Below are 17,847 nucleotides of genomic sequence, written 5' to 3' on the forward strand. Positions count from 1 at the left end.
GGTTCAAGTCCCCGACCAGACCTAAAATATGGAGAGTGGACTGCTACTTGGAGAGGTCCCAGTTCACCTCCTGCCCTGTCGTGGTGCCCTTGAGCAAGGCATAGGACACCCCCCTCACTCCCATTGCTCCCCGGGCGATGTACAATAGCTGCCCACTGCTCCTAGTACTAGACTCCAGCTGGCACTAGGATGGGTTAAAAGCAGAGAACAATTGTCACTGTGTGCTGTGTGCTCTGCATGTGAGACTGACCATTAAAGAGGGTTTCATCCCTCCGATTATATTCTATTATCTAATGTGATTATACATGTATACCCATTCCTGCCTTTTACTTGCACCCTTGCCTTATTCGACTTGCACTTTATTTATGTTCATATTATAGAATATACACTAGGATTAAAGATTTGCATTACCAATGACTACGCTGTAACTTTAATGAAAATAAAACCTTTTGAATCTTAAAAAACTATTGAAAACATCTATCAATAATGTGCACAAATCATCTTATTATTTTATAGATGTATTGTACTCAGGCCCGGTTCCAGAACAAAATGACTAAGGGTGCATCTGAGATTAGAGAGGGTGCAGTGGTAAAGTGCTATTTTTATAAGTGAGGAGTGTACCTAACACCCTCTAGGGGGGTCCTCACCTCCTCTAGGGGGGACCTCACCTCCTCTAGGGGGGACCTCACCTCCTCTGGGGGGTCCGGGGGCATGCTCCCCCGGGAAGATTTTTTTTTTAAATATTGAAGTTAAAACCATCAATCTGATGCACTTTGAGAGCAACGTTAAGAGATCTATGGATCTATGTGCTCTTTGCTTGATTATGCCTTCCCAGTCCCTTATCACGTAGCCCATAAGAGCATGGCGCCAGTTGTTGTAGCCAGTTGTGGTGAAGGCATCTGACTTACTTGAACCGAAATGTCGACATGCATAGCAGAAGATGGCATCTTTTTACATGAATATTCCAGCCAATCTCTGTTTTGAAACCATGAGCTGCAAAATGAGCGCCTCACCCCACTGTACGGGCGAGTTGGGTACTTTTTTAAATATACCTGGGCAGGCTCTGTTCTCTCAGAGGTCCTCTGGCACTTGCGGGCCGCCGAGGGGTGGCGGTGTTTGGGGTAACGAAGACGGCTGTGGCTGCTCCGCCTCTGTGGGCGAGGCGGGCAAAGCCGGCGAGTCGGGCAGGAGGACGTTCGTGTTCACGACAGTGGCCGCGGGTAACGTAATGTCCCCATGATCTGAACTGTTATACCTGCAGTAGATGCAGTGTATGCTGGCGATAAGGGCTGGTTGTTTTAACCATTTTCTGATCCATCACTGACTGCTGTGTAAGCACCTTGCAGATGATGAATGTGCAGCGGCACAGGTCACGCGCACCTGACATAATAACGTTACTTACCGTTTAAATTGATCAAATAAATGCAGCAGACAATGTTATTCAACCACAATTACAATTTATTTTATTTCAACTATATTCTTCTTCTCATTATTATTACTACTATTGTTAGTAATAGTAGGCTAAATGTAATATTTTTCACTTTTAATTTTTTTCACTTTTAATTTTTTTTTTTTTTACTTTTCATTTGTCAAATGAGGGTGCATAACGACTCAACTGAGGGTGCAATGCACCCTTATGCACCCCCGTAGAACCGGGCCTGATTGTACTATTTGTGTAATTGCCAACTAAACTTAAAAGGTACCAGAATATTATCAAGGTACATTTTTACCTCTTATTCTGACCTAAGGGCCCCGATGGTTGTTTATTTTTTTACAAACCATCAAGGCTCATTGTAACAGTCAAGAATGTAACTTATGGGTGCCCAACCTTTTTTGAACCGAGAGCTACTTTTAAAGTTGCCAGTCTGCCGAGATCTACCAGTCCAAATAGAGAGGCGTAGCCATTACTGACAGCCTACTGCCAGGTACTTGTATACAACTGACCTTTGTACGATTAATACTTCATAAAATACTGCAGATCCTTTATCTTACCTCTTTCTAATCTACACACATACAAGTATTTAACTGAAGTTACACAACAGTGTTGTTGATACAGAGTTGGAGTTTATTCACACGTCACATACTACAGTGGGTAATGTTTTCAAGAAACATTGAACAGTGCTGCCACATATGCGTAGGGCAGAATTAGGAGGGAATTCCGTCTCGTAGCGTTTGTGCACTGTTTTGAAATGCCGCTCTTAAATTACCCTTCTTCGATAAAACCACGCTCGCATTGCAGATGAGACAGATGGACTTTGAATTGGAATAGATACACAAATAATCATCCTCCCACTCGGAGTGAAAATGATATATGTTTTGCTTCTGCCATAATTGCGGTCTTGTGTGTGTGCGGACTGTCACTCCTGTTGACACGGACAACGTTAGCGAACTAGTGCACTGCCCACTGCCCACCAGCCACGCCCCGACACATGGGGTCACGCCGGCCAATCACAACGCTTTGATGCGTTCAAGTGCATTATTCTGGCACAGGAAGATTATGTTATAGGACATTAACGATAAAACAGAATATTGTTGTTCTATTTTTAGACACATCTCGCGATCGACTGGGAATCTCCCCGCGATCGACTGGTTGGGCACCCCTAGTGCAAACATATACAACATACAGCAAACACAAAATTTAAATAAAATGTTTTTGGTCCTATTCAAGCAACATAAATACGTCTCCGGGCGTTTTTTTCCGTCATGTATTTGGGGCGATTTTGAATTCATTCTTCCATCTGTTGATATGTGGTTTGACTTTCAAATATTTACATTTGTGAATAAAATGTTTACTCAGGGCCCCGATGTAACAGGTAGATCCTTGTGTGTGGACGTTTTTACGCACAGCACTTGATGCAGCATGACATATCGCTCTTCCCTTTCCTCAAATGGGAAGACGCGTTTACGGGCGTTCCGTGATAAACCAATGGAGCTGGCTGAGAGGAGGGGTTAACTTTTCCATCTTCATAAATAATCTGAGCCCCTCTCTCACACTCGCTTTTTACTCCAGAGAAGGTCAAACTTCAGTAAGCTTTTACTACCCTTTAAATCTCTAGCAAACACACAGAAAAACCCGCAATCATGAGCAGGAAATTCTTCGTCGGTGGAAACTGGAAGTTGAATGGAGACAAGAAGAGTCTCGGGGAGCTCATGGACACCATGAACGCAGCCAAGGTGGACCCCAATGTCGGTATGTGTGTTTTAAACAACTATAATGCCAAATGTATCTTTGTATATCCTTAATTGTAACCACTTGTTTTCTAATTATCACGACTTAAATAACAGTTGTTCATATGCACGCTTCCTCGTTTAATGTCACAAAGGACTGATCCAGACAAAATGGCTCGGTTATTGAATACATCAGTGACACCATTATCGTCATCCCTCCTCTATTCCAGGCCCTTATAAAGAGACATTCAGTGTTAACTGTTAACTCTGCATTTCCTGTTTCTTTTTCTTTTCAAACCGAGATTGCCCTAAACAGCAGACGGGGGGGGGGGGGGGATGACAGATGTTGGCATGGGATTTTCAATAATGTCGGTGGTGGGTGTGCGTTTGCAGCAGCACGTAGTCCAGCCTCTGCTGTGAGAGTGCATGGTGCATTCAAGTGAGTCTGCTCGTTAAAAATGCCGCTCCTCTTTCATGTGCAAACTCATTAAATACTGTCGTCTATTGTGAGCTTTAATTTCATGTTTGTTGAGGCAGTTCAAACGAGGAGATGAAGGACAGATAACGCCATAGCCGAAGCAGATACATGTACTTTTTTAGTTGGATAACGATTTTTCCTGCATGACCTGAAAGCAGCAGCCATTCGCCCTGTTGCTGTCTGCTTCCTGTAGACTTGCTGCTGCAGCCGTTTTTTTGTCTTTGGCTACTTCGGTGTAAATGAATGAATGAATGCAGGGAGAGGTTGAATGTTTCCAGGCCTGTTTTCCACTGTCGTTTCCTCCTGTAAAGTTGCATGTTTTTTTGTATTCTAGATGGGCGCAAACTGTCACTCTATTAAACTATCCGTGGACCTTGCCCCATTGAATAAATCCACCCCCTTACAGCAACAGGGTGAAATACAAGCAGAGTTGTCCCACTGGCCTCTCTCGCTTTACAGTTCAGCTGTTTCCTCCACATGGAGACGAGAATATTTAAACTCTTCTTCTCTGATTTGACCTCTTGTGACCTCTGCAGAATGCGACCTTTAGGAGGCTGAACTCAGACCTTTAATGCAGAGAGGTCTGACCGTGGCAGGAGATTAATGACCTTTACCAGCCCAATAGTAACAGGTTTAATTTAGACTCCCTTAACCCCAAGATATAGTTTCATTTTGAATGTCAGTGTCTTTGCTCTGCTGTACTCGGTTTGACCCGTGCAGACCTTTGCTGCCGCTGCTGCTGAATCTTGTTTGCACAGAAAGGGCAAACCTTTGGAGTTTGCATGCAGTTTGATATGCATGAATCAGTTACACCATGTATTGGTAGTTTCAACATACAAGTGGATGTTGAGTAGTTGTAGTAATACACACTGAGATAAGATAAGACTTTATTGATCCACAGGGGGAAATGCAGGTGTTGCATCAGCACAAAGACAAGAAGGAAGTACTGATAAATAGGGAACAATTAAATAATAAATAATCCGTGTACAAGTAAAGAATATATACAATAACTAAGTAGGCATGAACTAAAACAATCAAAGTTACTAGAGTATGTTGACTTAGTGCTGCTCAGTACAAGCAATACTGATGTAAACAAATACTTTTAACGGCACCTGGAAACACAAATAAGTTCTTTGTTTAAATTGTCGTCCATTTTAGATCTGCCAATCACTTTGAGGGCTCTCATTTGACAGTTCTGTGTTTCTTTTTATTTGATTTTTTGTGATTATTGACCCTTTTTGTTATGCAATGAGGTATGGATTGTGCCTTTTTTAAACATCATGATTGAATAAAGTGAACTGGATTTGTCCTTTTTTAATCCCCATGGTGTTGAAATACTGTGTGAATGAGTGCATATGAAGTCATGTACTTGGTGGGAGTTCAGGGTGATTGTACAGACTTGTGTTCAAGGCCACATTTTGTCTCACTGTTTGAGAGTCTATGGAGGGCCTTGAAGCTGAACATGCCTTCTCTCATTCATAGAAATTCATCAAAGAGACGAAACATGTAGAATATGCATTAAACAGTGTTAAGTGATATTTGGGCATGGTCTGGATACTGTTATCATACATGCAGTTATATGGTACAATTATTTCAAATGAGCCATCCCCATTTTTAATGACTGCAGTTTCCCTGAATTATTTTTGATTGGTTAATATCTTCTAACAGACCAAATATGAATCCCTACTGTCACCTCATCATCTTTGGTCTCTCAATACCAATAGATGTGCTATACAAAAAACAGTTAGTTAATGTCGTCTTCTTCTTCTGCTCACAGAGGTCGTGTGCGGCGCTCCTTCCATCTACCTGGACTTCGTCAGGTCCAAACTGGACGCTAAGTTCGGAGTTGCTGCTCAGAACTGCTACAAAGTCGCCAAGGGAGCCTTCACTGGGGAGATCAGGTACGTCACGTGTCCATCGGAGTAGAAGAAACGGGGTTGGTAAATACAAATTAAAGATGTATGGATGCAGGGAACAAAATAAGCACCATATAGCAGCTAAACGTGGGTAATATGTAACTGTGTAACTAGCCATTTGGCCAAGCAGGATACATTCTCCACACTTCATTCAGAATCCTCTGGGTCACAAAGTATTTCACATCACTGTTTGAAACCCATTTGTGTTGCTTATCTTGTGTTAACTGTATGAACATGTGTCTCCAGCCCTGTGATGATCAAGGACTGTGGAGTGAACTGGGTTATCCTGGGACACTCTGAGAGACGCCACGTCTTCGGAGAGAGTGATGAGGTAATGATTATTTTATCTTCTTTAATCACTCTGCGCTATCTTCATAGTTTGCTGTTATGATGCGGAGTGCTAAAGTGTAATCCTTTAGTTTCTAATTTGAGTCTATTTATTTATGCCGTGGTTGTGTACCGATTATTTTTTAAATACTAGCCTACTTTTATTGTTGCCTTTTTTCTTCACTGTCACTTTCTCTAACGTGTATTTCCCTGCAGTCGGTTGAACGAGGGATATCTTTACTTGAGTAGGATACACACCTTTCCTCCCGAGTACACTTTGTGATTACATGCTTGTGTGTGTTTTAGCTCATTGGTCAGAAGACCGCCCACGCTCTGGAGAGTGGTCTCAGTGTGATCGCCTGCATCGGTGAGAAGCTGGACGAGAGGGAGGGTGGCATCACCGAGAAGGTCGTCTTCGCTCAGACCAAGGTCATCGCAGGTAAGCAATCCCAAATGTAGAGTTTTACAAGCACTAAATGATGCATTAGGGAATGTTTATGCAAACTAGAGACGGGTGGAAACCAGAAAACGTGTGAAAATATGAATCCAAGTCTTATCTTGCATCTTTTTCTCAGACAACGTAAAGGACTGGAGCAAGGTGGTGCTTGCTTATGAGCCCGTGTGGGCCATCGGCACCGGGAAGACCGCCTCCCCACAGCAGGTCAATATAAGTAACCAGTGAAAATGACTTCTGCAGTTTATCCCCATTACTCGTCCTGATGTGTCTGCTTCCTGTTTGATATGTCAGGCTCAGGAAGTTCACGACAAGCTGAGGGGGTGGCTGAAGGCCAACGTGTCCGAGGCCGTAGCCAGCTCCGTGAGGATCATCTATGGAGGTCAGTCGGTGACAACATGGTGCTTTTTGTGATATTCTAGTTAGTTTTTCCAACATTAATCTCTAAATATGACTCTCTTCAGGCTCTGTGACTGGCGCTACCTGCAAAGAGCTCGCCTCTCAGAAGGACGTTGACGGTTTCCTCGTGGGCGGAGCCTCCCTGAAGCCCGAAATCATCGAAATCATCAACGCAAAGTTATAAAAACTCCGGCAGCTGCAATGTGCCGAGTCCAGATCAGAGGCCAGAGTCATCCAGACATCCAGTTACATCATCCCTCACTTAGTCCTCTTCCCCTTTTATTCAAACGTATTGGTGTAATTATGTCATTCCTTCCTTTTTCCTTTATTCTTTTGCTATATTTTGTCATAAAGAGAAGGGACAGGCTGCACTGTGCTGCACTGAAAAAAGTGAAATCTACTGAGAAAAGTCTGTGTGCTTACTAACTTCCACCAAGCTGCAAAGACCGACATCGACACCTCCTTTGGACAGCTAGTCCACGCCTTTACTTGAAAAGTTTACCAAGTTCCAGTGTCACAGCTCTCAATTAATATTGATGTCTCTTTTGTTGTGGTTATGATGTTCTGTGGCTCCCCCCGTAGACGTGCATGATCCGCTCTCTTTGGCTGTTTGCCAAGAGAAGAGCGTCCATTACATGTTAATCATACTGTGTCATGGCCGATGGGAAGAAGGGTGGCAAGGCTGTAAGGAAACATAATAAACCGTTTAGAGACTGTTTTAAGTGCTGCGTTTTCTTTTTGCTTGTTTTCTTGATAGTGTTTATCCCATGACTTCCTAAAGACACTTTCATAGTTGTTTCTATTTTACTTGTGTACAAAAGGGTTCATAAACAGCTGTGTGTTCATTTCCAGACGGTGGAAATCCCAGAGATGTTCTCGGGATGGCAGGCAGACGATATCTTATTACAGAAATGACCTCCAGTTAAGACAATGCCATGCAGAGAAGCATTTAGTTGCTATTTTTATCCTGGCACTGGACTAAATCAGACACACGGCAGGAGTAAAAGACTCGAGTAACATGGGATGAAATTCTAGCTCTGCAAAACACAATCTTGCATACAGAAAATAAATATTGATCAATCTGTAAAATAGAAACCTGAGCATTGAGAAATGTTCTCAAATTAATTAGTAAAAATCATTATGCTGCTATTACTAATTAATTTGAGAACATTTATTCTAATGACTTGCCTAATCTTGTTTTTCTCATGTACACTGAACAAAAATATAAATGCATCACTTTTGTTTTTACTCCCATTTTTCATGAGATGAACTCAAAGATCTAAAACATTTTCTATATACACAAAATAACCATTTCTCTCATTGTTCACAAATCTGAAAAAATCTGTGATAGTGAGCACTTCTCCTTTGCTGAGATAATCCATCCCACCTCACAGGTGTGGCATATCAAGATGCTGATTAGACAGCATGATTATTGCATAGGTGTGCCTTAGGCTGGCCACAATAAAAGGCCACTCTGAAACGTGCATTTTTGCTTTATTGGGGGTGTCCGAAAACCAGTCAGTATCTGCTGTGAGGGGTATGGTTAGGGTTAGGGTAATGTTGTGAATCGAGTGGCCCATGGTGGTTATGGACGACGAACACAGGCCACTCGATTCACAACATTACCCTAACCCTAACCCGTTGTGACGAAAAGGGAGCTGAGCCAGAAGGCACAGCTCTCTGTCTACCGGGCCATTGTCGTTCCTACCCTCACCTATGGTCATGAAGGATGGGTCGTGACCGAAAGAACGAGATCGCGGATACAAGCGGCCGAGATGGGTTTTCTCCGCAGGGTGGCTGGTGTCTCCCTTAGGGATAAGGTGAGAAGTTCGGTCATCAGGGAGGGACTCGGAGTTGAGCCGCTCCTCCTTCGCGTCGAAAGGAGCCAGTTGAGGTGGTTCGGGCACCTAGTTAGGATGCCACCTGGGCGCCTCCCTAGGGAGGTGTTCCAGGCACGTCCAGCTGGGAAGAGACCAAGGGGTAGACCTAGGACCAGGTGGAGGGATTATATCTCTTCGCTGGCCTGGGAGCGCCTTGGGATCCCCCAGTCAGAGCTGGTTGATGTCGCCAGGGAAAAGGAAGTTTGGGGCTCTCTGCTGGAACTGCTACCCCCGCGACCCGACCACGGATAAGCGGGAGAAGATGGATGGATGGGTATTTTGTGTATATAGAAAATGTTTTAGATCTTTGAGTTCATCTCATGAAAAATGGGAGCAAAAACAAAAGTGTTGCGTTTATATTTTTGTTCAAGGCAAGGCAAGTTTATTTATATAGCACTTTTCAACACAAGGCAATTCAAAGTGCTTTACAAAAAATGAAAGACATTAAGCATTAAAAAAGAAAAGCTAATAAAATAAACATTAAATGTGTACTTTCAAATTGAATTATACAGAAATGGGCTTTCATATAAATTAGCTTATATACTGAGCTTTATACAACATAGTGCTTGTGCAACATAGCAACATGCAACATAGCAGTGGTGGCTGGTACATCTTTCTCCAGGGGGGGGCTCTACCAAAATGTGAGCAAACGTATACAAAGTAAAAATATGTCATATTACAAGGCAGGGTTAGCTCAAAGGCACTAGCTCTTAGAACTTGATACAGGGTGTTTCTCAAGGTCGAGGACGCTTCCTTGGTAGGACATGTCCCTCCGAGTCAGGTCTTTCAGAAGCGAGGCAAGAATCCTTCCTAGCCTCGGAAAACGAAGAATGGTGGAACAGGCTAACAGGCGTGCGTCATATGCGAGGCCCGCCTTAAATGGAGCGCGATTTCCGCCAAAGATTTGGGAAATTGGTCCGTGCGCAAAGCATTGTGGGGATTTTAAGACCGCAGAGGATACACATGTGCAGCCTCGAAATTTCCCGCAACGAAGGACGCCGGCCTCGGTAGAATTCTAAGCATCCTGGACATTGGAACAGTCCTTCGATGACATAGTATGCTTGAAATAGTGGCTCTGGAGCGGCCTTCCTCGACATTGAGAAACACCCACAGTCTATTATTTTAGAAAGGATGTGCCTGTTTTTGTCAACCTCCGTATGCTTACAGATCCCTATCCCGTAGCCTTCATTGAGTTGGACAGCTCTGTTTACTTTCCCAAACATGGCTTGTCCATGTTCATGCTTTTGAGTTTTTTCTGATATGTGCTTTAAGTCACTCACACCTGTCTGGATCCATGCTGGGTCTGGTCCACATAGTAATTAGTTTGCGATACTAAGACACTGCTGTAATTAATTGAATACTAAGCCATTATTTGTGTCCTAAGTAATTATTCTGTTATACAAAGTCAATATTTCTAGATACTTAGTCACGATTTTCAGATATGAAATCATTATTTAGAGATAGTTTAGATTTTCATTGTAGCATATTGTGTGTTCTACTGGCAGGAATTGGCTTCCATAAAAAAAATTGTAATTTTCACCACATGTTTTCATCCGAGAAACCTTGTTTGTATTCAATGGCCCTTTAGTAAATACAACATTTGCAAGACGTATAACATATTATTGTCGAATCAACCAATATGTTGTGTTTTTTCGGTCGTAAATTACTCGTTATGGTTTGTTTTCACCCCGGTGCTGCAGGGGGCGCTGGCTCCCCGCAGTGGAGCCTTTGAGGGTCTCACTCTCCGTGTTTACAAGCGAAGCGTGACGTTCAGGGACCCGCAACAATAAAACGTCTCACAGTGCCACTAAAAGCAAATTATTGTAATTAACAAGCGTCCAAAATGCAGTCACTGAGAGTATTTCTCAGCGAGAGACTGACGGCTGCAGCGGAGGAGATATTTGCAGCTGTGGAAAAGACAATAACCGAGTACAAAGAGGAGATATTTCGTTCAAAAGATCTGGAAATCAGTCGTCTCAGGATGCAGCTGAAGATCCTCATATCAGGTCGGTTGAATGGAACAAAATGTCATGCAGAACTGCGTTATATTACGGATAAATTGCATGATTTTGATGCTTGTATGTGTCTTTTATCTAGAGCCTCGGTTGGACAGATGCATTGGAGCCCAGCTGCAGCAGCTCACACACCAACACCTTCCTCCCCCCTCTCCTCCTCCCCCTCAGCATCACTCAGTCTCTGCAGTGGAGCCTCCTGAGCCCTGTGAGGAAGATGAGGAGCATCCAGAGCCCTCCCAGGTGAAGAAGGAGCACCAGACGAAGAGCCACAGGGATTTCTGGCTGGGTCACGACGAAGAGCAGCTGGAAAGCCTTGAATCAGACATTAAAGACTTCATCTCCTCCCCCTCCAGCCTGAAAAGCAGCCTCCAGGACCCCACCTCGCCCTTCCACACTTTCCACAATAATCACAGCGACGAAGGTAGAGAGAAACCCTACCTCTGCTCGGTGTGTGAGAAGCGCTTCAGTAACTGCTCCCACCTCTCAGCTCACATCAGGACACACACCGGAGAGAGGCCGTACAGATGTGAAATCTGCAGAAAGACTTTCATCACCACCAGCGCTCTGAACAGACACCAGACCATTCACACCGAGGGGAAACACTTTGTGTGCAACTACTGTGGCAAATCCTTCAAATGGATGGAGTCTCTGGGCAGGCACGTACGAAGCGTGCACAAGAGGGAGAATGTGCCTGCATGACTCACATTGAAACATTGAAACACACATTTCAGATAGAGTAGTTTTGTTGTTGCTGTGTGTACTGTATTCATAATTTAACACAAAGAATGTAACGTTTGTGTATGTTAACGTGTGCATGGACCTCATTAAAAGCCTTGTAAGCCTGTGTGCAAATTAATTATAAAAACACTTTAACAAAATAAAGTTAATGTTAATTTATTACTGAAGAATAAAAATTAAATACTCTTTGTTTAGTGTTGTGTTGTGTTTTGCGACCTGCTGCAGTAACATTAGAAAAGGAAGTTGCACAGTACTCCAGTAGATGGCAGTAACTGCATTTCATTCATCATTTTATGTTGGTGTACAGTATGTGGTAGTGTTCAGACTGGTGTCTCGTATGTACTTCGTTTCTGGGAACTGACAGTAAAGTCCTTCTTAAAGTCAATAAATACATAGAGGTCATTCCAAGTGGTGGACTTAAGCAAGTATTTTAAGGAGACTGTTATAGCAGTATATCAAAGCCCATGATTTAGGGATTAGTTGTCAGGAGTCAAAAGTTCTTGTGTCCACAGACTTTTGGCTACGACAGTGTATTTGGTACATGCTATAAAGTTGGGATGTTGCTTTGGTTTTGCAGTGAGTTCTCTTCTCAGGGTGAAATTAGACCGGACTTCCCCTGAGCCCTCTTTACTTGCTATCATTATAAAACCATTACTGATATCCAGGGGTGAACTTGGAAAGCAGGGAACAGTGTGTTACAGAGAGCTTAGTTTTGTGTTGTAAATAATAGATACAGGTCTTTAAAATATACAAGTTTGAGTTAGGAAATACAATAATAATAATACATTGCATTTCGAAGCGCTTTTCCAGGTGCTCAAAGACGCTTTACAGTGGTGATAAAACATGATAAAATAGAAGTTAAAAGTTATTAGAACAAGATAAAATAACATTTAAAAGTGAATACAGAGTTGAATGTGTTTTTGTGGCAAGGTTCAAGGCACCAATACAAACAATACTTAAATCCCCATGTTCATGTGTCAGCTAGCTTGAAATATTGATAGTAACTGTGCTAAGTGGCAAGCGTCTGCATTTCATTCACGTCTCGCAATGCTGCAGAGCATCTTGTTGACCTGGAGTATTATTTTATGATACACTCACTTAATATGGAGCGGTTTCTCTGAGGGCTCTCATGTACGACGTGCAGGTGCTCTGTGCAGTAAACCTCTTACTACAAGTGTGCGGAGTAGGCAATTAAAAATGATGACATAATATCTCTTAGAAATGGAAAACTGGATTATCATAAAGATGAATAATGTGTATAGGCGCTGCTCCAAAGATTTCCCCGCGCTGCAGGTTCAATGGAGAAGTTATAAGACGACACTTCAGTGGAAACGACCCAATCGTATAGTTTTACAGCCCAGTCTGCATCTTCTGTGCTGCTCGGTAGGAAACACCAGAGATGGGTTTCACTGGAACTCCAAAAAGAGCAATGTGCTTCCCATTAACCCCGTTATTCCCCGTGGCCAAAGGGCTTCCTCGCTCTTTGTTTACTATACATGGGAAAACAGAAAGACTGACTCTCGTTTGAAAAAAGTTTAAAATGGTGCTTTTTTAATGTTGTTTTGCAAGTGTCATTTGATCATTTATCCAACAAACAAGAGTGGTAACAACAAACCTGTGTGCTTGATTGTTTTTAACATGCTGTATTAGATACATATACAAAAAAGAGTTAGGGTCCAGTGTTTTTATCACCTCAAAGTGTAATGCAACTCTTATCTTCCTCATAAGAGTTCCCCTGAGCAAGGCACCGTTCCCCACACTGCTCCCCGGGCGCCGTTCAAAATGGCAGCCCACTGCTCCTAACTAGGATGGGTCAAATGCAGAGAAACAATTCCCCCCCGAGGGATTAATAAAAGTCCATCTTAATCTTACACCCAATATCTTTTTCACTAAGTATACTTTTGCTCTGGTCGGCCACTGTTTCCTAAATAATGACTGATCAGGGTTTGTATTGTGTTTTATATGTGTATTTGAGTTGTGCGAGATAAAAAATAAACAATTAGAGACTTGAAGTAAACAAAGACACACATAAGAATATTAGCCTCGCTTCATTTTGACCTCGACGACCAGAGAAAACAAGAAAAGCAGGTGGAAATAAAAGGGAAATGTATGCAAAGTGTGAATATCAACATCAAAAGAAACAGACACAGTGACTCTACATGGCGGTCAATGTGTAGCCAGGATCCTCCTAGACGTATTTAAAAACCTGTTCCCCAACCCACAGTCCATTTCCTATTTTGTTAATCAAATCATGTTTGTTTTCAGGTGTAATTTGAGTTGACAGTGAAAGCTTTCTATTTCCAGCACTAACCGCACCAGTTGTAATCCTGTCGTTGGTGGCTGAGATGTTGAGCATGACCATGTGCTGAGGTGAAGTGGAGAGAGCTCTGGTCTCCAGCAGGTTGTCTACGAACACTTGACGAATGCTCAGCAGGGCTTCAAGAGGATCCTGCGGGGTGAAGAGCAAGCGGTCAGAAGAGGTTAACTGTGCGGGTGAGAGGAGGTGAAGAGGCAACAGACACTTAGAGGCTGAGATGCTCCTGCGAGAGATGTTAGGGATGGTGCTCAAGCAGAGGTTTCATTGGCAAGAGTGAGTATCTCTCCGTGGCATCTCAAACATTCTCTCCATGTGATTGAGAGAAGCGCGTTGATGTTCTTGAACGTAGTCAGGGGGGAATTCAGGGTTTGTTTAAAGGAAATGGAGCAGTTGGGAGGGGCCACAATCACATAGAAATAAAACAGATAATTAAATCACCTATCATGCAAAATCCACTTGTTCATGTCTCTTCGACATCAACATGTGTCCCCTCTTCTCCATGTCTCTTCTACATCAACATGTGTCCCCTCTTCTTCATGTCTCTTCTACATCAACATGTGTCCCCTCTTCTCCATGTCTCTTCTACATCAACATGTGTCCCCTCTTCTTCATGTCTCTTCTACATCAACATGTGTCCCCTCTTCTCCATGTCTCTTCTACATCAACATGTGTCCCCTCTTCTTCATGTCTCTTCTACATCAACATGTGTCCCCTCTTCCCCATGTCTCTTCTACATCAACATGTGTCCCCTCTTCTTCATGTCTCTTCTACATCAACATGTGTCCCCTCTTCTTCATGTCTATTCTACATCAACATGTGTCCCCTCTTCTTCATGTCTCTTCTACATCAACATGTGTCCCCTCTTCTCCATGTCTCTTCTACATCAACATGTGTCCCCTCTTCTCCATGTCTCTTCTACATCAACATGTGTCCCCTCTTCTTCATGTCTCCTCTACATCAACATGTGTCCCCTCTTCTCCATGTCTCTTCTACATCACCATGTGTCCCCTCTTCTTCATGTCTCTTCTACATCAACATGTGTCCCCTCTGTGGAAAGAGACTCTGAAAGTTTCAGGAACAAAGATTCTCTCTCTTTTTGATCCATTTCTATAAAAACCTGTCTGAAAATGAGCTGATCAGATTTTGGCCACTTTGTGATGTCATAACGATGTGTTGTCTTGTGTAACCATTAGCCAATCAGCAACCAAGGTACCCCCCCCCCCCCCCCCCTTATCACCTGAATCTCCTCTAGAGCACCATTGAGTTCTTTGTAACCTAATGTCTCTCAGAGGGGCGTGGGGAGGGGCTCCTTACTTTCATCTAAAGTAACAGACAGAGAATCAGCACTTTGGAAACAGGGCTGAAACAGAGGGGATTATGGGTAATGCTGCAATGATCTGTTTGGGGTTTGGAGCCAAACACTTCAGAGACATGTTTTGTATAAATCTGAGAGCTATAATATATTCACGAAAAGCAGTATACTAGGAGACCTTTAACTTAAAATAGCACAGCCGCTGAGGCGCTAGTTAGCGGATCTTACGCAGGGCAATGATCCAGGTACAGACAAGAATCTCCATTTGTGCATTTCTTATATATTCCAATAACAAAGAACAACCAACAGGTTTCCAATATTTCCTTCCTTAAGCCTTTCTATGGCTTTCCTTTCTTCCATGTGCCTACTAATGCTCTACTCCAATATACACATTTACACCAGGTGCTCCAATCACCCAGTGCCCAAACATGCATTCAAAATAAAAGCATAGACAGTTACTAAATCAGCCTACTATCACCTAAAGAACATATCTAGGATTAAAAGACTAATGTCACAGCAGGATTTGGAAAAACTTGTCCATGCTTTTATCTTCAGTAGACTCGACTACTGCAATGGTGTCTTCACAGGTCTCACTAAAAAATCTATTAGGAAGCTGCAGCTGATTCAGAACGCCGCTGCTCGAGTCCTCACTAACACTAAGAAAGTGGATCACTCCTGTTCTGAAGTCTGTACACTGGCTTCCTGCGTGTCAAAGAATAGATTTCAAAATACTGCTGCTGGTTTATAAAGCACTGAATGGTTTAGGCCCAAAATACATTTCTGACCTCCTGCTAAATGATGAACCATCCAGATCTCTCAGGTCTTCAGGGACTGGTCAGCTTTCTGTCCCCAGAGTCAGAACTAAACATGGTAAAGCAGCGTTCAGTTATTATGCTCCAAACATCTGGAACTAACTCCCAGAAACCTGCAGGTCCGCTGCAACTCTGACTACTTTTAAATCCAGGCTGAAGACTTTTCTTTTTGTCGCTGCTTTTAATTGAACTATTCACATCTTAAACTGCACTGTAACTTGTATCCATGTATGTGTTCTTTTAATGTCTATTTTATTATCTTTTCTTTTTAATGACTGATTTTAAATGCCTTTGTCTGAATGTCTTTCGTTTTTTGTAAAGCACTTTGAATTGCCTTGTGTTGAAAGGTGCTATATAAATAAACTTGCCTTGCCTTACTTAACAATAACTAAGAATACATTCACTATAAACAATAACAGTAGGAAAATAAATGTTTAACTATTAAATCATATGAAGTGATATATAGAGCTCCAACAGGGCCCTTTTTTCCATGCAAGAAACCCCATGCATCCATTTAGACTCGCCCCTGTTCCACGTAGCATGACCGCACCGAGAGAAGCAGAGGAGCAGTCAGAAGTCAGACAAAGGGACAGTAGACAGCCGCTGTAAAAAGGTCATTGGGGGTCATCGTATAAACTTTATGAAGTATGACAGCTGCTGCAGGAGACAAAAGATGGTTGTGGAGTTAATGCTGGATGGAAAATGCATCAAAGTGTGTTAAAACTGTCAAAACAGAGTGTGATTAAAAAGTGAAAGGATGTTTCTCTAATCATATGGACCAATACTCTGTGTATCCTTTATTGTTCGCCCATGTCAATGTGAACTTGCTGTATTCCTGCTACTTGTGATGTGAGGTATTTATTTGACTATTTTTATTGTATTTATGATTTTTATTATTAATATGTATCTGTGGACATGACCTAATGGGGTAGGGGATGGGTATTTGTCTCTCCTTTTACAGACATATTGTTCTCTACTTTGCTTAAAGGTCACCTATCATGCTATGTTTAGGCAATAGCGTAGGTCTCAGATATACAAATATATAAAAAACATGTCTATGAAGTGTTTTGCTCAAAACACCAAACAGATCATTCATTCTAGCCATGCCTCATATCCCTCTATTTCACTTCCTGTTTCTAAAGTGCTGATTTGGGGGATAAAGCTTTAAAATAAAAGAGGAGGGGGCTGAGCTCATGTGGGACCCGGCAGCTACCGTCTAAACTAAATGCTGCCGTGATGAAACGCCATATCATGGATTATCAAGGATCTGAAACAGTCTGGAGCTCAAAGGCTTTCTCTCTTGCCGGTTATACCACAAGGTGAGTTCCTTTCTACTTCCTGCTTCTTCACACACATGCTCTCCAGTACAGGTTAGCTCTGAGTGTTAGCGATGCTAATGTAAACACCGACCATATTACGTCCAAAACAGTCGGGCATTGTTTCTGATAGCAACTTTCTGATTGGGCCGTCGGTCCACATTTCTGATATTACACACATGCATTTCCAAACATCTGGACTACCTATGTTGCAAATGTATTATCTTTTCAATTTACACACGGCATCTATTGCACGTCTGTCCGTCCTGGGAGAGGGATCCCTCCTCTGTTGCTCTCCCTGAGGTTTCTCCCATTTTCCCCTTTAAACTGGGTTTTCTTCGGAAGTTTTTCCTTGTACGATGTGAGGGTCTAAGGACAGAGGGTGTCGTATTGTCATACTGATATTCTGTTACAGACCACTGTTACAGATGTAACATTTGTGATATTGGGCTATATAAATAAACATTGATTGATTGATTGATTGATTGATATTACGTCATATCGGACGCAAATCTGGATCAGCTCTGTTGTTCCCCGTTTTTAGAGATTTGGGTACGGAGGAAAAGAGAGAGGGTTTTATTTTCTGACGCTGCGTGAGTTCCCCGACACACCGGGGACACATATTTATAAAAGACATCAAAAAGTGCATTTTGCATGATAGGTCCCCTTTAATGTGTGGAAAGTGCCATGTCTGCAAAACAAAAAATGAAAAGAT

General features: G+C 42.5%; 2 protein-coding genes across 2 annotated transcripts; both read left to right on the forward strand.

The window, feature by feature from the left end:
- Positions 1-2,980: 2,980 nt before the first annotated feature.
- Positions 2,981-7,458, forward strand: tpi1b (triosephosphate isomerase 1b). Its single transcript, XM_034103120.2, has 7 exons — positions 2,981-3,190; positions 5,424-5,547; positions 5,809-5,893; positions 6,196-6,328; positions 6,465-6,550; positions 6,638-6,725; positions 6,808-7,458. The coding sequence occupies exons 1-7, from the start codon at positions 3,082-3,084 to the stop codon at positions 6,924-6,926; spliced, it is 744 nt and encodes a 247-aa protein (XP_033959011.1). The 5' UTR covers positions 2,981-3,081; the 3' UTR covers positions 6,927-7,458.
- Positions 7,459-10,367: 2,909 nt separating this feature from the next.
- On the forward strand, positions 10,368-11,561 carry LOC117461372 (zinc finger protein 468-like). Its single transcript, XM_034103201.2, has 2 exons — positions 10,368-10,628; positions 10,720-11,561. The coding sequence occupies exons 1-2, from the start codon at positions 10,466-10,468 to the stop codon at positions 11,334-11,336; spliced, it is 780 nt and encodes a 259-aa protein (XP_033959092.1). The 5' UTR covers positions 10,368-10,465; the 3' UTR covers positions 11,337-11,561.
- Positions 11,562-17,847: the final 6,286 nt, after the last annotated feature.

The sequence above is a fragment of the Pseudochaenichthys georgianus genome, chromosome 16, assembly GCF_902827115.2.
Source record: "Pseudochaenichthys georgianus chromosome 16, fPseGeo1.2, whole genome shotgun sequence".
In the NCBI taxonomy this organism is placed as follows: domain Eukaryota; kingdom Metazoa; phylum Chordata; class Actinopteri; order Perciformes; family Channichthyidae; genus Pseudochaenichthys; species Pseudochaenichthys georgianus.